Genomic DNA, 23,572 nt, shown 5'->3' with positions numbered 1-23,572 from the left:
ACTGAAAAGCTTTAGTCTACAATGCAGTCTGATGGAAAACCAGGTCAGACTTTTTGTCAGACCACTTACTACTTTCCTTTGAGGGGAATGAAAGCACTGGGGATAGGCTAATGCATTCAGACAATGATCAAGGGCAATCAGGGCATTTCTAATCACACTTAAGGCTAGACTTTTTTTGCCTGCAGTTGGACTGTATGTTGCAAGAACTTAATAAAAGGACACTTTTTTGAGTAACCCCAAACAATGGAGAAATGAGGTATTATAAACAGGATCCTAGAACCAGCCTCGTAATCAAATGGCATTGTAATCCAGAGCACTGCAAAGCACAGGGTGTGTGCTGTCACCATTCTCCTTCTCCCCTCTCCACATTCTCCTTCCCTCACAGCAGGGCCCCACATCCCTGCCTGCCACAAGCTTTTCTCTTTCATTTTCATTTTCTCTTTCACTTTTCTGTGTCTTTTCTGTCCTTCTCAGGTTTTTGCTCTCACATCAGTGCCCCCTAATACCTGCTGTAAGAATTCCAGTGCCCCCATATTCCCCTTTTCTCCTACATCAAGGTCCTGCATTTTCATAGAAGCATAAAAAAGGAGGGTCAGAAGGATCCTTAGGAGGTCATCTAGTCCACCCCCCTGCCCAAAGCAGGACCATCCACAACTAGATCATTCCAGCCAAGGCTTTGTCTAGCTGGGTCTTTAAAACTTTCAAGGATGGAGATGGCACGGACTTTTTGGGTAACTTGTGCCAGTGCTTTACTACCCTCTTAGTGAGAGAGTTTATTTGTAATATCTAACCTAAACTTCCCTTGCTGCAACTAGAGACCATTGCTCCTTGTTCTGTCATCTCCAACCACTGAGATGGCTCCATCCTTTTTGGAACCACCTTTCAGATAGCTGAACCCCCGCCCCGCAGTCTTCTCTTTTCCACACTGAATAAGCCCAGTTCTCTCAGCTTCTCCTCAGAAGTCATATTCCCCAGCCCCCTAACCATTTTTGCTGCCTTCTGCTGGACTCTCCCATTTTCCCACATCCTTTCTGTAGTGGAGGACCCAGAACTGCACACACTACCCCAGAAGTGGCCTCACTGGTGGTGAATACAGGGGAATAATCACTTTCCTTGATCTAATGACCACACTTCTACTAATGCAGCCCAATTTGCTGTTAGTCTTCTTTGCAGCAAGGGCACACTGTTGGCATTAACAACACACTGTGAAACATCATGACTGCTCAGAAAATCCAGCAAACTTGTTTCACTACTGTTCGAGGGTTTATGAGCTTGATCCAGGGTTCTGTCTAATGGCTGACTAGATGGGTAGGTGAATCACTCCTCCTAAATTAATAGATGTGGGAAACTTTCCTTTAATTCAAGTAGTCAGTCTCTGTCTTTTGGAAGAGAAGGGTCTTTTATGGCCATATACACTGTATGCAATGCTCAGATAAGGGGGTGACGGGTAACTTAATAGGTGCTCTTCACACTCTAATCCCTATTAAAATGGCTTGCTGGCAGTCGTACTGACTTAGTGTGGAAATGGACAATATTGGGTTCTGGTCTTCTCTGTCACTTGTTGCTTGCAAAAACAACCTAGGGTTATTTCAGATCCAGTACCTACTGCATTTGGCCTCGAAGTTTAGGAGTTCAGATAAGTTTTTCTGATTATGGACTACGTTCATTTCAAACCCTTCTGGCTAGGGTTTTGTGCAGTCAAAAAGGAGTGTGTCCTATTTTACCTGGTCCCTCAAGATTTAGTAATAAGAGGGATTTCAGATTAAAATTTTTATTCTTAGCCATTCTCCAGTTTGTTGCCTTTTACTGTTAGAAATTAAATGTACTGACTGCTGGACTGCTCATAAATTCCTCCAACTCCTGACTTTCAGTCTGAACTACAGCTAAGGGAAATTGAATTTGATAATGAATTTGGCATTTGTAGGTAAGTAACATGTGTGTGCCTGTTCCACTACTCTTTTCTACATGAAAACAAAACTGCTCAGATTCTCCCCTCCGGCTGAGGAGGTGAGCTATTCCACTAGTGCATCAAGCAGTCATATATCTGGTGCCAAAATTCCTGTTTGTTCTGTTCTCCAGTGCTAGATGTAGTGTGAGGCAATGCTGTCCTCTGCATTATCCATCTTTATCTTTCTCTCTGTGTCAATCTCTCTTTCTCTGCTTTCTCTCTTTATACAGTCCTGCTTTTCTATCCACCTAGCTACCAGCATGAAACAAAAACTTTATATCCAAACAATTTTTAACGTTCTGATTTAACCTCGTAAAGGACCTGATCCTGCAGCAAAGTTTCCCCTGAATTCAGTTTGCTTACTAAGTTCAATGAGAGTTGAACCATCTGGGTAAAGAGAGCAGAATTGAGCCCAATGGAAAGAAAGGTCCATTTTTGGAATTTGGATCAGTCCGGGGTGTTTTAGGTTTTATGTGCTAGGGCTGTCCTTAACATACTTCACATATTTCCCTTGATGCTTAGGTTTAATTGATAAACTCAGAGTCTATAAATCTATTTCTGCTTTAGCTACGCAGAGCAGGCACATACTGTTGCTACTGCTGCTTTATGACTCCAACCCTTTTGCATGTATTATAGGAGGGTAGAGAAACTGCTGGCCATATTGATCTGGCAAGCAGCCTACTTACTAGATTTTTATGACATCTCCTGCGCAGGTGCTGTGCGTGGGCAGGTAGGTAGTTTCATCATGAGGAGGAGGCGGCATGTATTAACTTTTGCTTGAGCCAAAGCATCTTCTTGGAATGACAACACATTTTCTTATTCAGGGATTGAACAAAGCAGAGATGAGAGAGACTGGATATTATAATTAACACAAGTGGAGACAGGCTGCTCTGTCTGGCTCCTTGTCAATAGAAGAATAACCTGTTAAATTTGCTAGGAGCTATTGCTGTGAGGAAGGGAACTAGATTTATATTGACTACAGTAGCCACCAGAGGATAAGGTGGCTGCTCCAAAACTATGCTGTGGGGAGGAGAGAGGGGCTCACATGTTAGAAACTGGATATTTGGCTGAGTAAGAGCATCAGTTTTTGGTTTCGGAGACTGGGGGGAAAGAGAGAGAAGTCTTGTCTACTTCTGCCTGGGTTTTTCCAAGGATGGCTTCACTCTTCCAGCATCTGAGAATCTTGCTGTGGAAAAACTGGCTGAGTGTCAAGAGGCAATCGGTGAGTGTGAAAACAGAACAGAAAAGAAGGAGAAATCTGTAGCTGTTGGGGGAGCTCCTAGTACAGACCCTGGAAGGCAAGTGGAGTTCCATGGAAGCTGGGAGATTTCATGGGCGCATGAAGAGCCATGCCATCAGAAACCTGAAGTAGGATCATGGCCACATTTAATTCCTTAATTCAGGCAATGAAAATGTCAGCTCTGTTACCAGTTCCAGCTAAGCAGACTTCTTCACCCATATATTAAAGTTAACAGGCTGTTGGTATACAGGGGCCACCCTGCATATCAGGCCGTTTGTCAAGGATGGATGTGGAAGATAATAGCATTGTAGAGCCTGTAGACAGAATTATTTTTAATGGAGTATATTAGGTCCAGTCCAGCACATTCCAAAGGTGGAGAGCGCAGGCAGATCCTCTCATAAAGTTCTTTACATCCCAGGATAAACCATCCCCAGCAGTAGTCAGAGAGCAGGGCAAAATCCAACTGCATTAGGAATAGACCCCCATGAATGTGGATGATGTTGTGTTACTGCTTAGCTGGGTGATGGCTACCTGACTCCGTACCAATGCTGATTTCCAGTATTCAGCAAGGTATTGCTAATTATGCTGTAATTATCATATGCATACATTCAAATTGGTGGACCTAGGTTGTAAATATCTCTTTATTTGAAATCCAAATTTAATGAATTTTAAACTATGCTGCCTTGAACAGGAGTCGATAGTTGCAGAAACTGCTGGAGGATGGGAGAGAATGATAGAGGGATTAATATGCGAGTTGCAATGTAGACTGAGTCACTACCAAATTTACTTAATGTCTATATCACTCTCTGGCATCCTCACCTGTTGAGTTTCTACCATTGATAACAATCCTGAAAGACTCAGGCTGGAGCCTGAAAAATGTGAAGCACCTGTGACTCATTTTTACATCAGTGGGAACTGCAGGGATTCACTGCATCTCAGGACTGGGCCTGGGAAGAAATGATAACTAGAATCAGCGATAACTAGAATATATGTTCTGAATAGTAAGACAGAAAAATTCCCATTATAGAATTGGGGGGTGGAGGCAGTTATTTTGGTCAGAGGGCCACTTAGACAGTTTTAGTGAGCTGTTGTGGGCTAGGCCAGCACTGCCCTCCCCACCCCCTGTTACAGTTCACCAGAACTCCCTAAATGGCCCCGCATGCAGCCGGGCAGCTGGTATGGGGCTGTGTGTGGGTGGGGATCAAAATCTGTGAGCAGGACAGGCAGGTGGGGCCTGGGCCAGGGCTGGGATTGGGATCTCAGGGCACTGACAGTGTGGGGCAGAAACAGAGCCACAATCTGCTCCCGGCACATCCCTGCGACAGGTGCTGGTTCTGCAGTCAAGGCTGTGGGGATCAAGGCTCTGCAGTCAAGGCTCTGCCCTGGACCCTAGGCCCCAGCCCCACACTGTCACCACCCAGCGATCCTGGGGTCTCCATCATGGAGACCGGCTGGGACCTGCATGGGCAGGGCATGTAGCCAGGCAGGTGGGAAGCGGCTGTGTGTGGGCAGGGATCTGCGTCTGGGAGCGGGATGGGCAGGTGGGGCTGGGGATTGGGATTGCAGGGTGGTGACAGTGTAGGGCCGGGGCCTGAGGCAGAGCTGTGATAGACTCCCCACATGCCCCTGCCCACAGAACCAGTGGCTGCCGCAGGGATGTGCTGCTGATCATGGCTCTGTTCCAGCCCTGCACCATCAGCACCCTGTGATCCTGATTCCAGTCCTGCTCTTGTCCCACTTGCCCATCCAGAGGATTGTGGCTGTGGTCTAGGCCTGGGGTCAGGACCCAGCCCTATGGTGTCACCATCCCTCAATTCCAATCCAGATCCTTGGCCCTGAACTCCTGGCCCACTTACGGATGTTGCTCCCTGTCTACCCATGGCCCTATCCCAGCTGCCTGGCTATGTGCCCTGCCTGTGTGGGTCCCAGCTAGTCTCCCTGGAGACCCTGTCCAGTGCCCCTGGTGGGGAGTGGGGGGCAGAGAGCCTGGGGTGCCTGGGCAGTGGGGCCAGGTCTGGCAGCAACAGCTAGAAGGAGCCACTGCTGGGACTGCCAGGAAACATAGTTCAGCTTTCGCACTGCCCCATCCCTGCATAGTCCAGGTGTTGCACTGGAGGCAGCAGGACCAGCAGCACACACCCGAGCTGCCACTCGCACCTGGGCTGACCAGGGTTAAGGGACCCACTGAGGGCCAGACAGATTGCCTTGGCAGGCCAAATCTGGTTCATGGGCCATTTTTTGCCCACCCTTGGTATAAAAGAACCTAAACGTGATTAGTGATGAATGATCTTAGGTAATTCCTCATATAGGCTAGTTGTAGTCCGTGTTTGAATTCTCAGGTGACTCTGTTAGATCTTGTATTGCATATCATTACCAGTCGAAATCCTGCCCTCCACCAAGCTTTCTTCTCCTCAGTCCCATGTACAGCTGGTAGAAATTTTTGAAATGTTGATGAAACTTTAAAGGGAAATCAGAACAATTTTTGTTGAATTTTTCAGGTTGACCCCTCCTTCCCATTATAGAACTGGCTGAATTTAGGAGGAGGAATTTTTAAAAAAGCCTTCTAATTTTTCCCCTCCCTTGTCATCAATGTAACTCTATTGTTTCATCAAGGGAAGTGAAAGGAGAATCAAGCTTAATATATGGGTATTTCTGGTTTATCATCTGCTAATTTTTATCTCTTCTCTAGATTTTACTTTTATTTATTCACATTTCTTCATTCTGGAGACTGCTTTTCTGCCTCTGCCTCTCTCTTTTTCCTTAGAGGTAACTTTGTAATTCAGTTGAATTAGCTAGATTGGATTTATAAACCCGCTTGCCCTTCCTTTGTCCCATCAGTATGTTGTGTGTATTGCTGCAGGCCTTCATCCTTTGAAAATGGCTTAAAAAACTTCCTTATAACTTTATGGGATCATAGGAAAGTAGGTCATCTTGTTCAGCCCCAAGGAGATATATCAGAACCCATGGGTGACTGGTGCTGCCTTAGTCATGCCCCCCTGCATGTGCCCCCCAAGCAACCGGTCACCGACTAATTGCACCAACGGGGGCAGGGGGTCCCTCAGCCGATTACATTGACCAGGAAGTTCCTGGAAGTGACTGCAGTGCTCCCACTTCCTGGCCGGCGCTCACAGAGGGGGCACCAGCAATCCCGATTGCCCCCCCCGCCCATCACCTGAGCAGGAAGCACGGCTTGTCAGGGGGTACACTGGTGCTCTCAGAGGGTGCATGTGTAGCCCCATGAACCCTCTACACTGTCAGCCCCTTGGAGATATATTGTCTCTGGTTTTTCTTATGTTTCATTTCTTAACATTAAAAGTAGGTTCCCATAGTCTCTTATTTAGGCTACTTCCACATAGGTAACAGACGAATGCTGCTCAGCCAGTGTCAATTTTCGTAGCTCTACTAAAGTCAGTTGAGGATATGCCAGCTGATCCATGGACTGTTCCAACACAGGTGGTAGGAATCTCTGCTGGTTTGCACATAGCCCTCCATAGGGAAGGCAAGATTTGCCACATGCCAAGGGAATGCAGGGTTCTGTCAGTCCCTGATAGAGAATCCCTCTTCTTGTGCCCTGCCTTTCATCTCTCTCTCCATTTACTGTAATTTCTGCACAGTACAGCTCCTCACTTTGGTGGTAGGGAAACCAGTGCATGGACTGAGAAAATGCTTGGATACACTGGAACTAAGACAATATGCTTTTTACTTAGCAAGCAAGTTAACCTAACAGCTAGAGGGTTACATGCTTTTTGTCATGTATTGTAGGACTCAATAATAATTCATAAGATACATTCATCAGTAATGTAATTCTGGACAACTCTGTGGCATTTCACTAGTGATTAATTTGGGTGCGATGAGGCTGCTACATTCCTGCTAACCAAAATGCCTTGGAACAATCAGAAGATAATGGGGATGCAACTAATGTTCAGGCCTGCAATTAAATTTAATTGAGAGAGAGGGAAAGAGAGAGATGCTAAGGGAAGAGCAGTGCTGTCATTCTGGTGTTAAACCGGAAAGCACAAAAAGTATCTAAACAGGTAAATGCAATATGTATTTCTATTCTTGATGCCCCAAAACAGCACTGCAAATTCTATTTTCCTCCCCATAAGCAGCTCTTGTTTATCTAATAGGCTGTTATCCTGCTCCCATTACCACTGTGACCTACAATTATGGTAGAAAAGGAGTTTATATCAATAATAACTTGTATGTGGGAAAAGTGGGTAATAACATAAAGGAATGATGAAATTGTATGGGTTTCAACAATGTTATAAATGGAACAGTAACTGAAAGGCATGTAAATCATTTGGCTGTAAGGGCTAAAATACTGTTAAATGCTGACATAGCAGGAGTACCCTCTCTAACTGGAAAAGAGCATGAGCAGGTTTGCTGACCTCTGCTTTGCCCCAGTTCTTTGTATCATTGGTCAGTGTGAAGGTCCCCTGTACCACCTTCAGAAATGTGTCCTGCTTTCAGCTACATGGCTGTTCACATGATCTCCACTGATTTAACTATAGTCCTTCTATGTGATAGTGTATCTTGAAAAAGAATCCAGGGGGTGTTTACCTCTAGCAAATATTACACAGCAGGAAAACACTGGTGAAGTTTGACTAAACTTTTGGAAAATGAGTGTGTGTCCATACCCACACATACATGTACCATATACATATACCATATACTGTATATGTCAAATGTAATGAACCCTGCTAGTTTTGGAGAAAAGCATCTCTGAAATGCTATGAAATAGTTTACGTTTGTTATGAAAATAGTTTAGCGTTTAGCATTTCCCAGTCAGTTGTAGTTGGCCTTAACTGCAGTTAACTGGAAAATGCTAAGCTGGTTTCTTAAGTACAAAAATAAGTTGAAATGAATAGTCCTCATAAGCATCTGACCTTTCCCTAACTCAAAAACAGTGACAGAGCTCAGTTTGACCTTTCAGATGAAGATTTAGGCTGTCTCTCTTATCTGAACCCATTTGCTGCTAACTCTAACAACAATTCGATTGACTTTCTTCATTCTCATTGTAATAAACAGTGATAATGTGGCAACCCCTGTGTGTAGGAGTTGAGATGTGCCTACAAGTTTGTGCACCTTCTCCAACATGCTGGACCAGTTGTCATGTCATCATTGGAAGCACTCCATTTTACAACAGATACTTCCACACTGGAGCTTCATTTAAAAACAGAAAGATTGCTGACATGTTGGGAGCATGGCTAAAGTTCTGCAGTGAGAGTTTGGAAACATGGGTTCTATTCTTGCATCTTCTACCACAGATTCACAGAAGTTTAGGGCTGGAAGGGACCTTGTGAGATCATGGTGTCAGCCCCTCTGCTTTAGGCAGGAAAGATGGTAGGGCCAAATAACCCTAGCCTGGTGTGCGTCCCATCTCCAACTTACTCTCTTACATTTGAGAGTCCTCGTACTCAACCTCAGTTTCCCCATCTGTGAAAGGAGGATCAAAGTACTTTCCATATACATGTAGATATTGTGCAGCTTCACGTGGTATTGTCTGGAAAGACTTTTATGTTCATCACTACAAAAATATCAAGATTATGTTATTAACACATACCTAAATTCTTAGATTTAACATATTTTAAAAACATAAATACTCAAATGAAGCTTCACTGTAAAGCAATTAATGGAATTGGTGTCTTGTTATCTTGACAGTAAAAGTCTTCTCATGCTTTGACCTTTAGGCATTATAATCATAATCTGGATATTTTTTGCACATTTTAAGATGGTGTTACTACTAGCACAATCTTCATATGCTTTACAGAATTGCATAAGCATTTTTATCCCCAGTTTATCGGTAGAAAAGCTGAAAAAAGAATTTTCAGTGACTATATTAGCATAATTTTGCAGGTTTTTTTCTCCACCAAATAGCACCTGATTTTTAATAATGTTTATATCAAGGCTGGCACTATTTACAGTATGTCACATAGTAAATCTACAGTAGTATTTCTACCTTTCAACCTTACTCTGGGGCTCACTAACACCATAAATGTAACCAGTATATCTTTATTGCTTTCTTGTAGCTTTGGTCCCTCGTATTAGTTTGCTGGCCAGTGACTGTTTTCATATTCATAACTATTATCCGAATTTCATTCCCTGCGAGACCACAACCAAACTGTAAGTAACTGGATCATTTCTATGTTCTTAGTTTTTAATTCCCATTTCTGCGACTGATACGTTAATTTTACATGTTTTTTCACATTTGCAAATTTAGTTCTCAATAATTTCCAAAGGAGATATCCTAAGATAGCTCTTCCTGTATATAAAACATCTGTGTTCCTTTAAGGTTATTGCCATTTATATGTTTTTAAAAAATAACTTCAAGTTTAGAAAGTGGCTTTACGAGGATTCAGATCCACTCATGTAGCTCACACTACTTGGGGAAAGGGAGCATAAATTAAAGTGATGGAGACCATTTTGAAACAATACATTTCAGCAAAGAGAGTAGGTAAATATGTCAAGGACAAGATTCTTAGCTGCTGCAGGTAGGTGAGAGTGCTCAGCCTGTTTATGACAGCTGAAAACTTGTCTGCCAGCTCTTGAAATTTTTATCACAAGTCTCCTGATATTTGGCTTTGGTCCTGAAGCCTCTGTTCCTGGAATCCAGTGAATACATCAGAATCTCAGCATTCAGGTTTTTTTTAAAAGGAGTTTATAACTCTCATAGCTACAAAGGAAGACTTGAAAACATGATTGAAATCCCTACTCCTGCCCTGCTCTCTTTGTTGGATGAAAGACCTGTAACATCATAAAGAGCCTTTAAAAGCCCATTTCTGGCCACAGGAGGATTCACAGTATGTGGACTAGGATGACAGAGGCAGCCCTGAGGTCCCCTTGCAGGAGTAGAGGACAAGCGGGGCATGTTAGGATCAGAGTTTAGACACCTGGACTACAGAGATTCCTAGACACACTGGGCCCCATACGGGACAGTGCTCTAGGTAGGAGAGGCCATGAGGGCTGGCTAATATATACTGGGGCTATTCTAGCCCTTGTAACAACTCAGGCCTGAGGATAACTAAAAGGTCCCTTAGCTCCATCTCACCTTGTGAGTTCTCTGCTGAGAACAGGGTAATTTGGTCTGCTTCTGGTACCCACACTAACTTGTTTAAACTAGATAGGTTGGGCAGTGCTATGCTACACTACTGTGACCTATCCATAGAGGTAAGCCCAGAATCCACCTGCAATCTCCAAAGCAGAGGTTCTCAGTAGGGGTGCTGTGAGATATGTTGAAGGTGTTGTGCAGGGAAAGAAGATAAGTATTCACTCTTCCCCTCCTGGCCACTATGCAAGAAGCCAAGCACAGGCTCTTCTCTGGCTGGCTCCAGTGCAAAGAGGTAAACACATCCCTGCTGGTCTCTGTGTGAAGAGCTAAGTGGTCTCCAACTCCTCTCTCCCCTGGTGTGAGAAGCTAAACACTAGGGCAGTGCAAAATTTCGCCACCAGTTTTGTTTTGACGCTATTCGACCTGCATTGAGGTTGAAACGGCAAAACTGAAATGGAAAAAGGTATGATTGAAACAGACTTGAAACAAAATGAGGCAAGTCAGAACGTTTTGCCATTTTGACGCTGTTTCGCCCATAGACTATAATGGGGAAGGTTGAAAAAGCCTATAACTTTTTCATTTATACCCAGATTTAGATGAAACTTACAGGAATAGTATCTCCTTCTGAGAGCATGAAGTGTGCCACATTTCATGAAGATACGTGCAGGGGATTTATAGAAACTGCACCCCAAAGTCTTGAGAGCAAAATTTGTGTCATGTGTATGTGTTAAGCCACAGTGGGGGCAAAACCACAGGGGTGGTAGCCCCTGCTGAGGCCACAAAGCCTGCCAAGTTTCAAGGAGATAGGTGCAGGGGCTTGGGGGGAACTGCATCTCAAGCTGCAGATGAGCAAAACTTGTGACATGGGTGACACTGTGTGTGTTAAGGCAGAGCAGGATGAAAGCTGCAGGCCTACTAGCCCCTGCTGAGGCCATGAAGCCTGCCAGCTGTCAGGGAGATAGATGCAGGGGCTTCTGGGTTCTGGGGTCCAGCTGCTGACAGGTAAAACACATGACATGGATGCTTGTGCAACTGTGTCTGTCTTGGGGCACAGAGTGGGGGATGGGGAAACCATTGAAATGTCCAAACGCTGGTCGAAATGGTACACTTCCACTTCACCTAGCCATACAAAACACAGACACAGCACCGCTCAGCTTCAAATGCAAGGAGGTAAGCTCAGGATCCTCCCTGTCCTCCTGTTTTGCAAGAAGCAAAGTGCTCACATCTCCTCCCTCTACCCCTGCCCCTACCCTGAAGTTAAACATTGCAGTATATAAACTAGCTATTGAAATAGGATGCCACCAGGGCCGGCCCGTCCTATCCTGCGGAACCTGAGACTGCAGGGGGCCCTGCAGCCAAGGGCCCCTCCTGTCTTTGGCAGTGGTTGCCGCATTTGCACTGTAGCCTGCCTGCCCGCCGGCGGGTTGGATGTCTGCTTAACTGTTACAGACCCCTCCCCCCCAACATCCTGTGTGCTGGGATGTTCATATACCGGCGTAAGTGAGCCATGGGATGGGAAAGGGGGCCCCACACAGGCTGATTTGCCTTGGGCCCTGTACCCTGCTATGGTTGTCTCTGCTGATGGATCAGGAGGCTCCAAAACTATATCTTCCAGGGGGCCCCAAAAAATTGTGGGCCGGTCTGGGATGCTGCTCAGTTGACAAGAGTTATGAAGGGCTGCAGGGAGCCTAAGAAGATTGAGAACCACTGTTTAAAAGGTTCAAATGGCAAATAAAAACACCTATGAACTTGTATTTTAAAAACTCATGATTTTATGCCAATCTTGTGCTTTCTTAGGGTCTGACTCATTTGGGGAGCACTTTGAAGTAAACAAGGCAGAGAGTTAGTGATAACAGAGAACTGCGAATGCATTTCCCTTTGCAGTAGTCAGTATTTACTCCTGCACTTCAACAAGTCCAATTTTAAATGCACAAACCACAGTGTCAGGCCTGTTGTCCCACCCATTGATCTTGCCTAACAAGGGAGGGTGTTCCTGCAAGCATCCCCAGGGAATCTCCAAGGCATGTGTCTGGGGGCAGGGAAACCCTAGTTTTCCCCAGTTAGAGAGATGCACCCCAGGGCTGTTTGACCAGAGTGAGTTGGATGCTCTGATATGGTCCAAGGGCTGGGGTACATTTCTCATCAATCAACGAATTGTTGGGCCCAGTCCTGGGACCACACTAGAGTGCTGATGATTGCCAAAGGAATCTCAGAGAATCCAGGTAGACAGTCATGGGGCTTCAAGCCCTGGTCTTGCATACCCTGGGAGTAGGCATTCCTGGAGCATGCTGATCAGCCCCTAAAGCCCTGGGGGCCTAGGACAGCTGGAGGGTGCGGGCAGCTTCAGCCTGACCACACTCTCCCATTATAAGCCTATCTGATGTCTGCAATAAAGCAAAACCAATTGATACCACTTATATAATGGCCATGCATTCGGGGCATTTGTGGCACAGCCACAGGTATGTATGTCTATTTGCTTGGCCTTTGTGGCAGCACAAAGGCAACATCCATTTCCATCCTAAGTTTGTGTCTACACTGCTGTCACACTAACTACAGGTTTATTCTCAACCTCTGTTTCAACAAGCAGGCTTGGGTACCAATAGCTATCTAGCCTGTAGCAGCCAACATCTTAACTGAGCTTAATTTGCCCTTCTTTGCAAGTGGGTTTTGTAGCCCATACTGAGGCTGATGATACTGCATGATGATTGATGTGCTTGAGCTAGCTAGTTTAAACCTAGCTGGCATAGCTATATGGGCACATCTATACCATTTTCATGTGCCACAGAGACACACAACCTTGCCTACCCACTTCCCTTCCCTCTCTGTATATGCCAGACGCAGACATGAGGCAGTGAGGATACTCAGGAAGTGACAGGTAAACTGACACCTTCTTTCTGCTTTCTTCCAATCATTTTTTAATTTGCTATCTAACAGTAAAAAAAACAAACAAACCCCCAAACACCAAACTTTTTGTTTGTGTTCTGTGTTTATTTATTTATTTTTTTTGGAGTTAAATAATTTCAAGATGATTTTCTACAGAAATGAAACTTGTTCATTTACTTTTAAATATTTGTAGGAAATAAACTGCATGTCTGGGCTATCTGTAGTGTCTGTTTTTGAGACTATAACCAGTAAACTTAGGGAAGGAATTATTATTACAGGTAGATGGCACCACTGAGAAAAACAAAATAACTGCACAGAGATAGAATGATGTTCTCAGACATTGAATTTTTAATCCTTAAAGATAGCTATGTCTCAGAAAACCTTGGTCTAGGAGCTAATTTAATACAGTTTGGAACATAAAAATGCCATGAGACTTAATAGTTTGTCCAATTAAAACTGGCACAACTTAGATTCCAAATATCAAATTCTTACTAGGAATGGCTCAGATACAATCAATAGATCAAGAATTATTCACCTAAATTATTCAGTGACTGATGCTCAATAATGAATAAACAGACTGAACTCTTTAGGGCAGGGACATTCTTTCTACTCTGCACAGGACTTAATGCAAGGGAATCCTGGTCCTGGTGCAACTACATTACAAATAAATAAAAATGTCAGGATGTTCACAGATAATTTAGAAACTGAAAAAGCTAAATTTGATTGGATGCTTTATTTGCTATTACTAATAAAATATTTATAATGAGGGTGGAAAAATCAACCAGACAATACAGGAACCATGGGTAAAAGTCACTCCCCAACATACAGGCAACAGATGATTTCTGCAAGTCATGGGAATGTGTGCAAGATATAATCTGTACCAGAGGGCTCATCCCACTCAATCTGCAGAGAAGCACACATCATAATCCTAGCCCTGACTTGCACTTGCCTCACTACCACTGCAACATCCTACCTATCCTTCTCTTGTTTTTTTTATTCTACTTTTTCTCTTTCCTTTCTGTTGACTCCTTGGCCACATCCAGATGAGTGCAGCCATGCGGTATGTGGTGCTGCAGATACTTCTGTGGCACCACATACCATACATTCAGGTGTTCTCCAAGCTGTAAGGTAGCAGCGCGGGGAGAGGAGGCGGGAGGAAGGTGTTGACCCCAGGAAATCCTGGGGTAAAAAAAAATGTGTGCAAAAAAAGCAGAGCAGCACATGCCAGGGCAGTGTACACCACCCAGAACTGGAGCCTGGCCAACTAGAGCCACATTCCAGTTGCCAGCCAGGCTCTGAGGGGCAGGATTGCCTCTCCTGCAGCTCCCAGAGGTCCCAGGACGCGCAGTAAGGCTGTTAGGGCCAGTCCTATGCTGGTCCCAGACTCCCTACTCCACCCAGAGTAACCTGCCATGCACCACAGGATATGTGGCATAGGCATTCCCTGGGGACAAGGTGTGCTGCTGCTTCTTGTCCCTGGGGAAACAAATGTCCACACTCATGTGGATCTGGCCCTTATGTCTACTTGTTCTGAGTAGACACTTCCTAAAGGATTTACTCTTGTCTGCTCATTGTTTTGAAAACCATATTCAGGCAACTATGGAGAGCTGGGGTGATGTGGGTGCTAAGGCACACTGTTGATAGCCCAGAGGTTGCAAGTTTGAGGCCATAACTGAAGTACTCACAGCTCAGCCCTGTCAGATTCCAGTGAATCTGTGAATTCTGCTAAATGCCTTGCCACAACAAGGACATGAGAAGGAAGAAAGGCAATTATTAAATATTCTAACCTGGCTGAACAATTACAATGCACCCGTTCTTTTAATACCTAGGTGCCACACACAAGAATTATTAGTATTATTATTCGTTAATTAAGTCACAACTGTTGTTCTCCCAATGGCATTCACTTTTTGAGTAAATTCCATTTGCATTGTGTTAGATGCAAATGAAAAAAGAGATGCCACTGGATTAATTTACAACCTTCTTTACTGTGCAAAGCTCTTTGCAAACCTTGCTGTACACTCTTAATCAACGCAAACCAGCATTCATCATACCCAACCTAGGTTTAGATGGTTTTAAGCAGCCTAAACCTAGACTGGGAGTTGTGTGTGCAGCAGTTCTTTGCTTCCAGGAGCAGCGTGGGGAGCCCAGAGTAACGTGGATTGGGGGTTGGGAGTCGTGGGATTGTGGGGCTGGCAGGTCCACAGGTGCTTTGGCAGGTGCAGGGTAGCAGGCTAGAAGGTCTGCGAGGCACGGCTGGTGGGCCTGCAGTAGGAAGACTTGTCTGGTTGGGTGGGGAGGCTCAGGGGACTAAAAATAGCCCAACTGGTGTTGAAGGGGTAGGTACAGTACAGCCCCAGGACTGGAAGGAGTGACTGGGTTTTCCCAGCCCCAGGGCTGTGCTGTGAATGTGTGCAGGCATTTACAAGACTGAACTGGATTGACCCCTTCCTCGATCAAGTTAACCCTTTCCCAGTCTCAGTTAGTGAACCTCAGGAGGTGCACTAACTTAGATTGGATGTGCCATTTTTTGGTCATTGTAAAACTTTGTCCTGAGGGCATTTGATGTACTTACATGATGTACTCTGTCCTGAGGGCGTTTGATATACTACATGCAGTATTATATAGGGATATGCAGGCTGGTTCTGAACAAGGAACCAAAAGCAGCATAATCATGTTGATATGGCTCTCTTCCTACACCAATATTAGCGAGTCAGCCACATACATTAGCTTATGCAGAGTGCTGCATTAATTTCCAATACCTTACTCTTTCCAGTACCTGAACTTGCTCATTCAGTGCTAGCTTGGGGATATTTGCCTGTCATTGCATTGTGAGGCATATATGTATTGTGTGCTGTTCTTCTTGACTGTAATGTTTTCTGGGAGAGAGTACAGAAAAGTGATTCCCCAGTTAGCTTGGTTCTTACTCACTAAGAGTTATTCAGAGCCTGATGGGGACCTGGAAGCAGGTCCAGAATTGGATAGAGAACTGGTATGGAGCACAGACATTTCTTTCTTGGTTTGTCTTCCTCATGAAAGAGCCTGTTGTTTGTAGTTCCATTACCCTCCTGTCTGCAATATGGGCGCAGCTTCCAGCTGGTGGGGAACTGAGCTGCCAGCTGCCTCTGCACTGTAGCTGGGGAAAGGTTGAAGCAGCAGGGAGGTGGCATCAGTGTGGACAGAGCTTCCAGCTGCCTGGCCCCAGCTCAGATTCTCACTGGCTGGAAGTTGTGCCCATGCTGCAGCTGTGGAGCAAGAGGGGCAAGGGAAAAGAGGGAGCAGCAGCACGGTTATAGTTCCCAGTTGTCACCAGTCCCAGTGCAGAGCCCTTCTGACTGGAAGCTGTGCTTACATCCTGGCTGGAGAGCAGGAGGCTGGGAAAAGTGGCAGTGGCACCAGCGCATTTCCCAGCTGCTTGACCTTGGCATGAGTGCAGGCAGGGCCCCCTACACTGCTCACTGCTCCTAAAGCCACCCAGCCTTGGAGGGACTGGAGAAGGATTGTTCTGGCCACAACTTGAAAAGGTTGCTGGCCCATGGCTTCTGTAGTTAGCACGCTGCATTTCTTTAGTCAAGAGGTGACTCATCATGGGTTATCTTGGCTGGATACAAGCAGTAGAGGAATGGACACAATGTTCTGTGTAGTACAGGGGGAAAGATATAACAGTGGACGCTAATTTTATTTGGGTACCTACAATAAACATTTTGACCTGGTACATTATTCTGACAGTTGCTGGGCAAACAGTCTTCATAGAGATTGCTAACACTGCTTCTGCCAATACTATGGATTCTCTCCAACTGACCACCAGCCCCATCTCCATCCTACAGGCAAAGAATGAGCCAACTGTCCTTCTGCCAGAAGTTAATTTATGTAGATCAGACACTGGAGCTTTGATCTTTAAGTGCAGTGTCCAAATTTTAATCCTCATTAATGCGAGGTTAGCTGTATGCCCAGCAAGTCACTGCTGGTTAGTAGCAGGAGGAGGGCAAAATAATTAAGCATCTTCTCTGTATAATGAGGGGTGTCTGTGTGCCTCAGATACCACCATTATCTGGTCCTAACTGACCCCTTCTTCAGGCTGCAGCCTAACAGTAAAAGAGTAATCATGAGACAAGACTTCAGAATTGAATCTGCCTTGTGTAAGGGGTCTATTCTTAACACTTACTTTTGCTAGCAGGGTATTGTCTGCTTTGACTTCAGCTAGGATGCTCCTATGATTCAGTGAGAAGTAAGTACTTTGGTTCTCTGCACGTTATCTGTAGAGGAGACAAGATTGTCACAGCAGCAGTAGCTTGGGAGACTTAATGCTTTAGCTCAAATTGTACCACCCTCTGCTTTTAAGATAGCAGCTATTTCACTAGCTCTCCTCCTTAGCCCACCTACTACGTAGCATTAAAAAAAACACCCTAAAGTCCATAATCTACTTCCCTCAGGTTAGTTTTCCATGTGATTCCTGTAACTATCCCATGATAGGGTAGAAAGTCTGTGTGGCCCCGTTTGGGAAAGGAGGGCACCACAAGACGAGTTGTCTGTAGAGATAGGGTTCATTCTGTGGGAAAGTCTGAGAACCCCGTTCTGAATTACACACAACTAACTTTACAGGGCCTTGCTTAAGTGTTGGAAAAGCCTAACCCAATCACTTTCCTTAGCCAAGTGGGAAGGCAGAGATATAGGCAATCTTATTCGTTTTTATAGGTCATGGAAATTTGTGCAAGAAGTAATCCATCCCTGAGGGATCAACCTACTCAGTCCACCAGCACAGAACAAATTCACAGCCCTTCCTTGCAACCTGTCCTGCCCAATATCAGGTCTATGCCACCTTCCCTTTGCATCTCTATCCCCTTCATTCTCTTATGTTTTTTTTTTCTTTCTGCTGTCTCCTCCGCTCAGCAGTTACCTTCACAAGAAATTTGCCTTTCTTTATAAGTTCATAAACTGATTATTGAAGAGTCTTTTTGATATTAATTTTATTTTATTACGTTTTGCTACTTTTACATTGGACTGACCTGAAACACCCTGTTTCACTGAAATATTGCTGAAGGCATTATGAAGTCTTCCCTACAATTGTTGGAATAAACAAGGGACCGTAGCCTCCTTATATATATAATGACTATGCAGTCCTACAGGGATTAAACAGGACTTTCAGCTGGCACAGCTGCACTAAAGAAAAACACAGGCCTCTCCCCATTTGTAGAGCTCTCTCTTGAGAAGTATAAATGAAGGCAACATGCAGCTAAGGACAGGAGCTCAGTTTCCTTACTTACTGTGTGGCCTTTGGCCAATCACTTAGGCTAGTATGCCCCCATAAAGTGTAATACAGACAACAATAGGTTCCTAACTGTAACTTTGGCAGATACTGTTCTGAGCCTGCCTGTATTCCCGTTACCTTAAGACATGTCTACAGTATATTGACTGTCTAGATATCCTTGTTCTAGTTTTAGCCTATCTAGTGCAGATACTATTAAACCTGTAGCCATGGTATATGCATTGAGTTCAGAGTAAGCAGCAGAGCCTGCCCCAGCTCCAAGCTAGAGTGGCTACACTGCTGTTACTACGTAAGCTAACTAATTTAAAGATATCTCAGGTGTGCATGCATACTAGTGTTTCTCAACCTTTCAGACTCAAGGCACCCCTTGGAAAATGTCAGGGTGTAGCTTTCAATCTTTTTCTGACTGCGGAAAAATAACCTGGCTGTTCTCTTGCAAAGAGCTTAAAAAGCTCACAACAGATGAGACAAGGTTTTTTTGGGTGAATCCAAAAGCTTGCTAAGAAGCATTTTTCCAACTATTTGAGATGTTCTGATAAAAATATCAGATTCACCCAAAGCACCTTGTCTGCCTACGTCCTTAGACCAACATGGCTACAACCTATACCCCACAACAGGTAAGAATATTTTTGACACAATTGATTCCCATTTGAAATCTCTGGGTTTTTATTGTGAATCATGTGTTGGTTTTGCACACCTACCAGTGTTACTATTCTGCAGTACCCTTATAGGGATCTCGTGGCACCATGATTAGGAGTCACTGGTGTATACACACAAGCTGCAGTCACTGCATGTGCTGAGGTATCCACACATTCTTAGAAACAAATTATGGATAGTTTGCCTACATCCGTTGTGGGGATGTTTTCTGTATTAATTATAGCACTTTTCACAGTGATAATAGAGCACTGAAGGAAAAGAGGTAAGTACTATCATTAACCTTTGTCAGGTTCCCATACTTCCCTACCCTATATCAATATAGAGACGTCTACTGTTGCTATAAAAGTAACTCTTAGCAGGGTAAATTATCCAGGGCTGAGTCTGTATTGCCATCAGTAGGTTTGCTTGGCCAGCTAGTTTAAAACTGATTTGGGTATCTCTGCAGTACGGTGTTTACCTACTTAGGTATTCTGCTTTTTGTAGCAGACTTGTAAGTTTCATTAGAATATTTTTCTTGCCTTTCTCTACTCCTGTTTTTGTATTCTGCTTCATTTAGACCTTTCTTTCTAAGCCATCCTCTTCTCTGCTTGGTTTTTAATAATCTTGGAACAGAAGGTATAACAGGCACAGTGAAATTTTAAATGTTACTTTGAAATTAGTTAGAGTGGGTTTATAATTAATCAAAACTGGTTTGCCTAGCCCTAATAAGCATGGAATTATTGTGATATAGTCAGAGCTAGTCTCATTATTTATGACGCCTGTAATGCTGGAGGGAAGAATTGATCAATGCCATGCCTGCATATTTGATTCCCCACTGGCAGGGGGTGGAGTCTGGTAGTAAATTGCCTTCTTCCTTGGTCCCACTGTCTTAGGGAGGTATCTAGGGTGCATTTGTAAGGGGAACACTCAGAAGTTAAAATGAAGTCATTAACATTGTGAAATCAAAGTCTGTTAGTTAAAATACATTGTAACCCTGCATAAATGGCTTCATTCAGAAGTGGTCTGAGTTTTCTTTAACTGAATTGCCATTAATTCAATCTTTGTCCCTTTGTCTGCTGAACAGTGAGGGAACACCTGCTCTGGCCTCACTGAGACTGCGTAGGAATGAGACAACTGATTACTTCACAGAGCCTCATAGTATATGTTAATTTATTGTGAAAGCCTTGAGTTTAATCTTTGCCAATGACAGAGTTTTATTGCAACATATATAGTGAAAGGAGTATCCTTTTAGCAAGAAGTAGAAGCCAATGCTGCAAACCCCTTGAGTGCTGAACTCTTAGTGGAGATTAGTTGTGCTCTGTTTGCAGGCTGGGGTTCCAGCATAGTAGCACTAGTATGAGATAAGGAGACATGTGATGGCTATTTTTCTGATTGATTCTGGAAAATGCTAGACTGCCATTTACAAAGAGAGGCTGTGTAAGTCATTTGTAGCCTGTAATTTAGGGTTTGTTTGTGTAGTACCAGTAGTAAACTATGCATATCAATAAATTCTCCGCCTCAGTTCCACTTTGGGGACAGGAAATGAAAAAAAGCCACTAATAACAGGTGTTAGTCATATTACCTAAAACATGACAGGAAGGTGTTTAAATACTATGTTGACATAATAACAACTTATTTTGACTTCAAAGGAGTAAGCTGGTACCTGTCCTTCCAATTTAGCAACATTCAAGGGATGAAATTGGGGCCCCGCTGCAAGAAATGCAAATTTAACTCTGGGCAAAATGTTGCACCCCTTCAATCGATTTGCCCTGAATTGGGCTTCAGTATTAGCTTCCTCATAAAGACCTGATCCTCAAATCAGTATGAAAGGAGAGTTATCTCAATTTCAAAAGGAGTGCTGAGTTTTTTGCAACCTTGAGCCATCAAAGCTGTTGCTTAATCAGAACTTGTAAGCACATGCTTCACTTTAAATGCAAGTAACATGATTAGTCTTTAGGGCTAATTATTAGGGCTGTGCAAAGCTTTGACAGCAGATTTGATTCAGAGGAGATTTGGCCCGATTAGGCAGCAAAAACTCTGAATCTGAATCAAACTGGGAGACCAATTAAAAGGTCTGAATTGAATTGGAAGCCTCTGAATCAATTCGGAAAAGATTCAACACCGCTTTGGAGATTCGGCCATAGACTAAACAGGCAGCAGTCATCATCTCATTGGACACAGTTGCTTCCATCTGGTAAGTCTGTTGTGGTGGGCAGAGGGAGGAGGGAAGGAGTGTAAGGGAGGGAGGAATTGGGGCTGGGACAAGCTGCCCAGCCAGGGCAGGGGGCATGGGACTCGGGGAGGGGGGCAGGAGGGTGCAGGACATGGGTGTAGCAGTGCTGGAAGTGGGGGTTATGCCCTGCTGCCACTTGCCCAGCCGGGGTGGGGTGGGGGGTGCGATGCAGGTGTGGCTCATTTCGGGCAGAAGGAGACAAGTGGCAGCAAGGCATAGCCCCCACTGCTAGTGCTGCTGCTTTCACATCTTGCACTCCAACGACCCAGACTGAGCAAGCAGCAGCAGTGCCCGCTCCCCTGCCCCAGCTGGACAAGCAGCAGCAGTGCCAGCATCCTGCCTGCCCCAGCCCCCTGCCCTGGCTGGGCAAGTGGTGGCAGTGCCCACATCCCGTGGCCCTCTGTCCTGGCTGGGCAGGTGCCAGCAGGGCATAGCCCACCACTTGTCCAGCTGGACGGGGCCGGGGGGGTGCAGGCGGAGCAATGCTAGGAGTGGGAGCTATGTCCTGCTGCCGCTTGCTCCCTTCCTCCTGGAGCGATTGGTACCTGCATCATGCCCCCCAGCTGCACAAGTGGCAGCAGAATATAGACCCCACCCCCAGTGCTGCCATGCCCGCATCCCGTGCACCCCTGCCCCAGTCCCTGAGTCCCACACCCCTCCACCCTGGGTGGGCAGCTTGTCTCAGCCCCAGTCCCCCCCTCCCCGATGCCCTTGCCCTCCCCGATCCACCCACCACAACAAACTTAGCAGCTGGAGGCAGTTGCATCCAGTGTGGTGAGGACCGCTGCCTGTTGAGTTTATGGCCAAATTTCTCAAGCAGAGCTGAATCTTTGGATCCAATTCGAACTAGGACAGTGATTCAAATCTCTGAATTGAATCACTGTCCCTCTGAATCTGTCAAATCTGAAGCGAATACTTGCTGCTTTGCACAGGCCTACAGATCATGTGCTTAAAATACCCTACATGTGCTTCAATACCTTACAGGTTTGGTTATTACTGTCAGGAGCTGCAGTGCTTAAAGTTCTCCAGCTTTGGTCACTGTTAAATTTTTGGCAGTGTTACTGCCGTGGATATGAAAAGAAAAGGCAAAGGGACTAGTAAGAGCGTGACTTCAGGCCTTGTTGCACATTAATTTTGATCAACTCCTGGAGCTCTTAACTCCTGGATTGTCCACATGTTAATACTTTTAAATGGCTTAAAGCACTTGTTAAATGGCTCAAAGTCATGCCACTCTGGGGCAGGGTTATCTCTTGATTCTCATAAGCCAGCTCCTGTTCCATTAAGGTGTTGCCACTCCCCATAGATGTGCCACTCAAATTAAAGTTGTGATTGCAAGCTAGCACTAAGCTGATCAACTTTTGTGTGGTTCACAGTGTAACAGGTAACAGGTTTTTTCCAAAAGTACTTTCTTTTAGTCTGACTGCTCCCACTGAAGTCAGTGGTGATACATGCATCCCTACACAAGGATTTTGCATGCTGCTCTCTCCAAGTTCAGGTTTTGCAGAGACCAAGTGCACTATTGTTATTTTGCAATTTGCCATATGGCGGGTTATCAGAACTGGACTGAAACTTTTTTGCAGTGAGATCCTTTCCTCTGTGTGCTTGTGTAATCTCTTAATTTAGGGATGGGCCAGCCAATTGTTTCAGTCATTTAGCACATAATTCTGAGGAGGACTGATCTTTTCTAACATGTATTTCATGTCAGCTCTGACTCCTGGACAGAAGTTAATGGTTTTTATATCTGTCCTTCTCACTAGACCACTGAGTATACATAAAGTTTGGGATGAGTGGAGGTTTGGCTTAAGTAGGAAAAATGCAATCTTCAACCTATAACTAGATTCAAATATTTTTGAGGATTGAAGGTGTTCATTTAACTTTCCTGTGTTTTCAGGTATTTTGACATCTCTTCCTTAGAACTGAGAGAAGCTTATCCTAAACCTCTGAATATAATCACCAGCAAATTGAGGGAATTCTGTATCAAGATTTCAGTTTTATGTTTCATCCTCAAGCTTAAAATGGATCAAAAATGAAGGGCTCTTATCTATATGGGTGCTTGTAACTGAAGAGATGTGCTTTATTTATCTCATCTAGATTAGTTGATACTAGATATGAGGGTAGTACTTTGTATCAAATAAGTGTTTTGATTTCACTTCCCCCTTGTAAAGTCTCACACTAACTCTCTTTTGCATAGTGAAAAATTTACTTCTATTTTTGTCTTTCATTTCCCCACTGTTCTGCATTTCTGGATCCCAGTTGGATACAGGAGTGGAAAAATAACATGAGAGGTTATTCTTGTTATGTTTCTAGCTCAGTTGGAAGGA

The 23,572-nt window shown here is 44.5% G+C and overlaps 1 protein-coding gene across 1 annotated transcript in view; it reads left to right on the top strand.

The window, feature by feature from the left end:
- The first annotated feature begins 3,041 nt into the window (after positions 1-3,041).
- ABCA12 (ATP binding cassette subfamily A member 12) overlaps positions 3,042-23,572 on the top strand; it is a 131,431-nt gene continuing 110,900 nt past the window's right edge. The window contains 2 exon segments of the mRNA XM_090044936.1: positions 3,042-3,170; positions 9,218-9,311. Coding sequence (XP_089901062.1) covers positions 3,102-3,170; positions 9,218-9,311 — 163 coding nt within the window. The 5' untranslated portion in view covers positions 3,042-3,101.

This window comes from Crocodylus siamensis, chromosome 4 (assembly GCF_052110815.1).
Source record: "Crocodylus siamensis isolate JL-2025a chromosome 4, ASM5211081v1, whole genome shotgun sequence".
Classification (NCBI taxonomy): domain Eukaryota; kingdom Metazoa; phylum Chordata; order Crocodylia; family Crocodylidae; genus Crocodylus; species Crocodylus siamensis.
The sequence above is the reverse complement of the archived record's forward strand: the minus strand, read 5'-3'. Positions and strand labels throughout refer to the sequence as shown.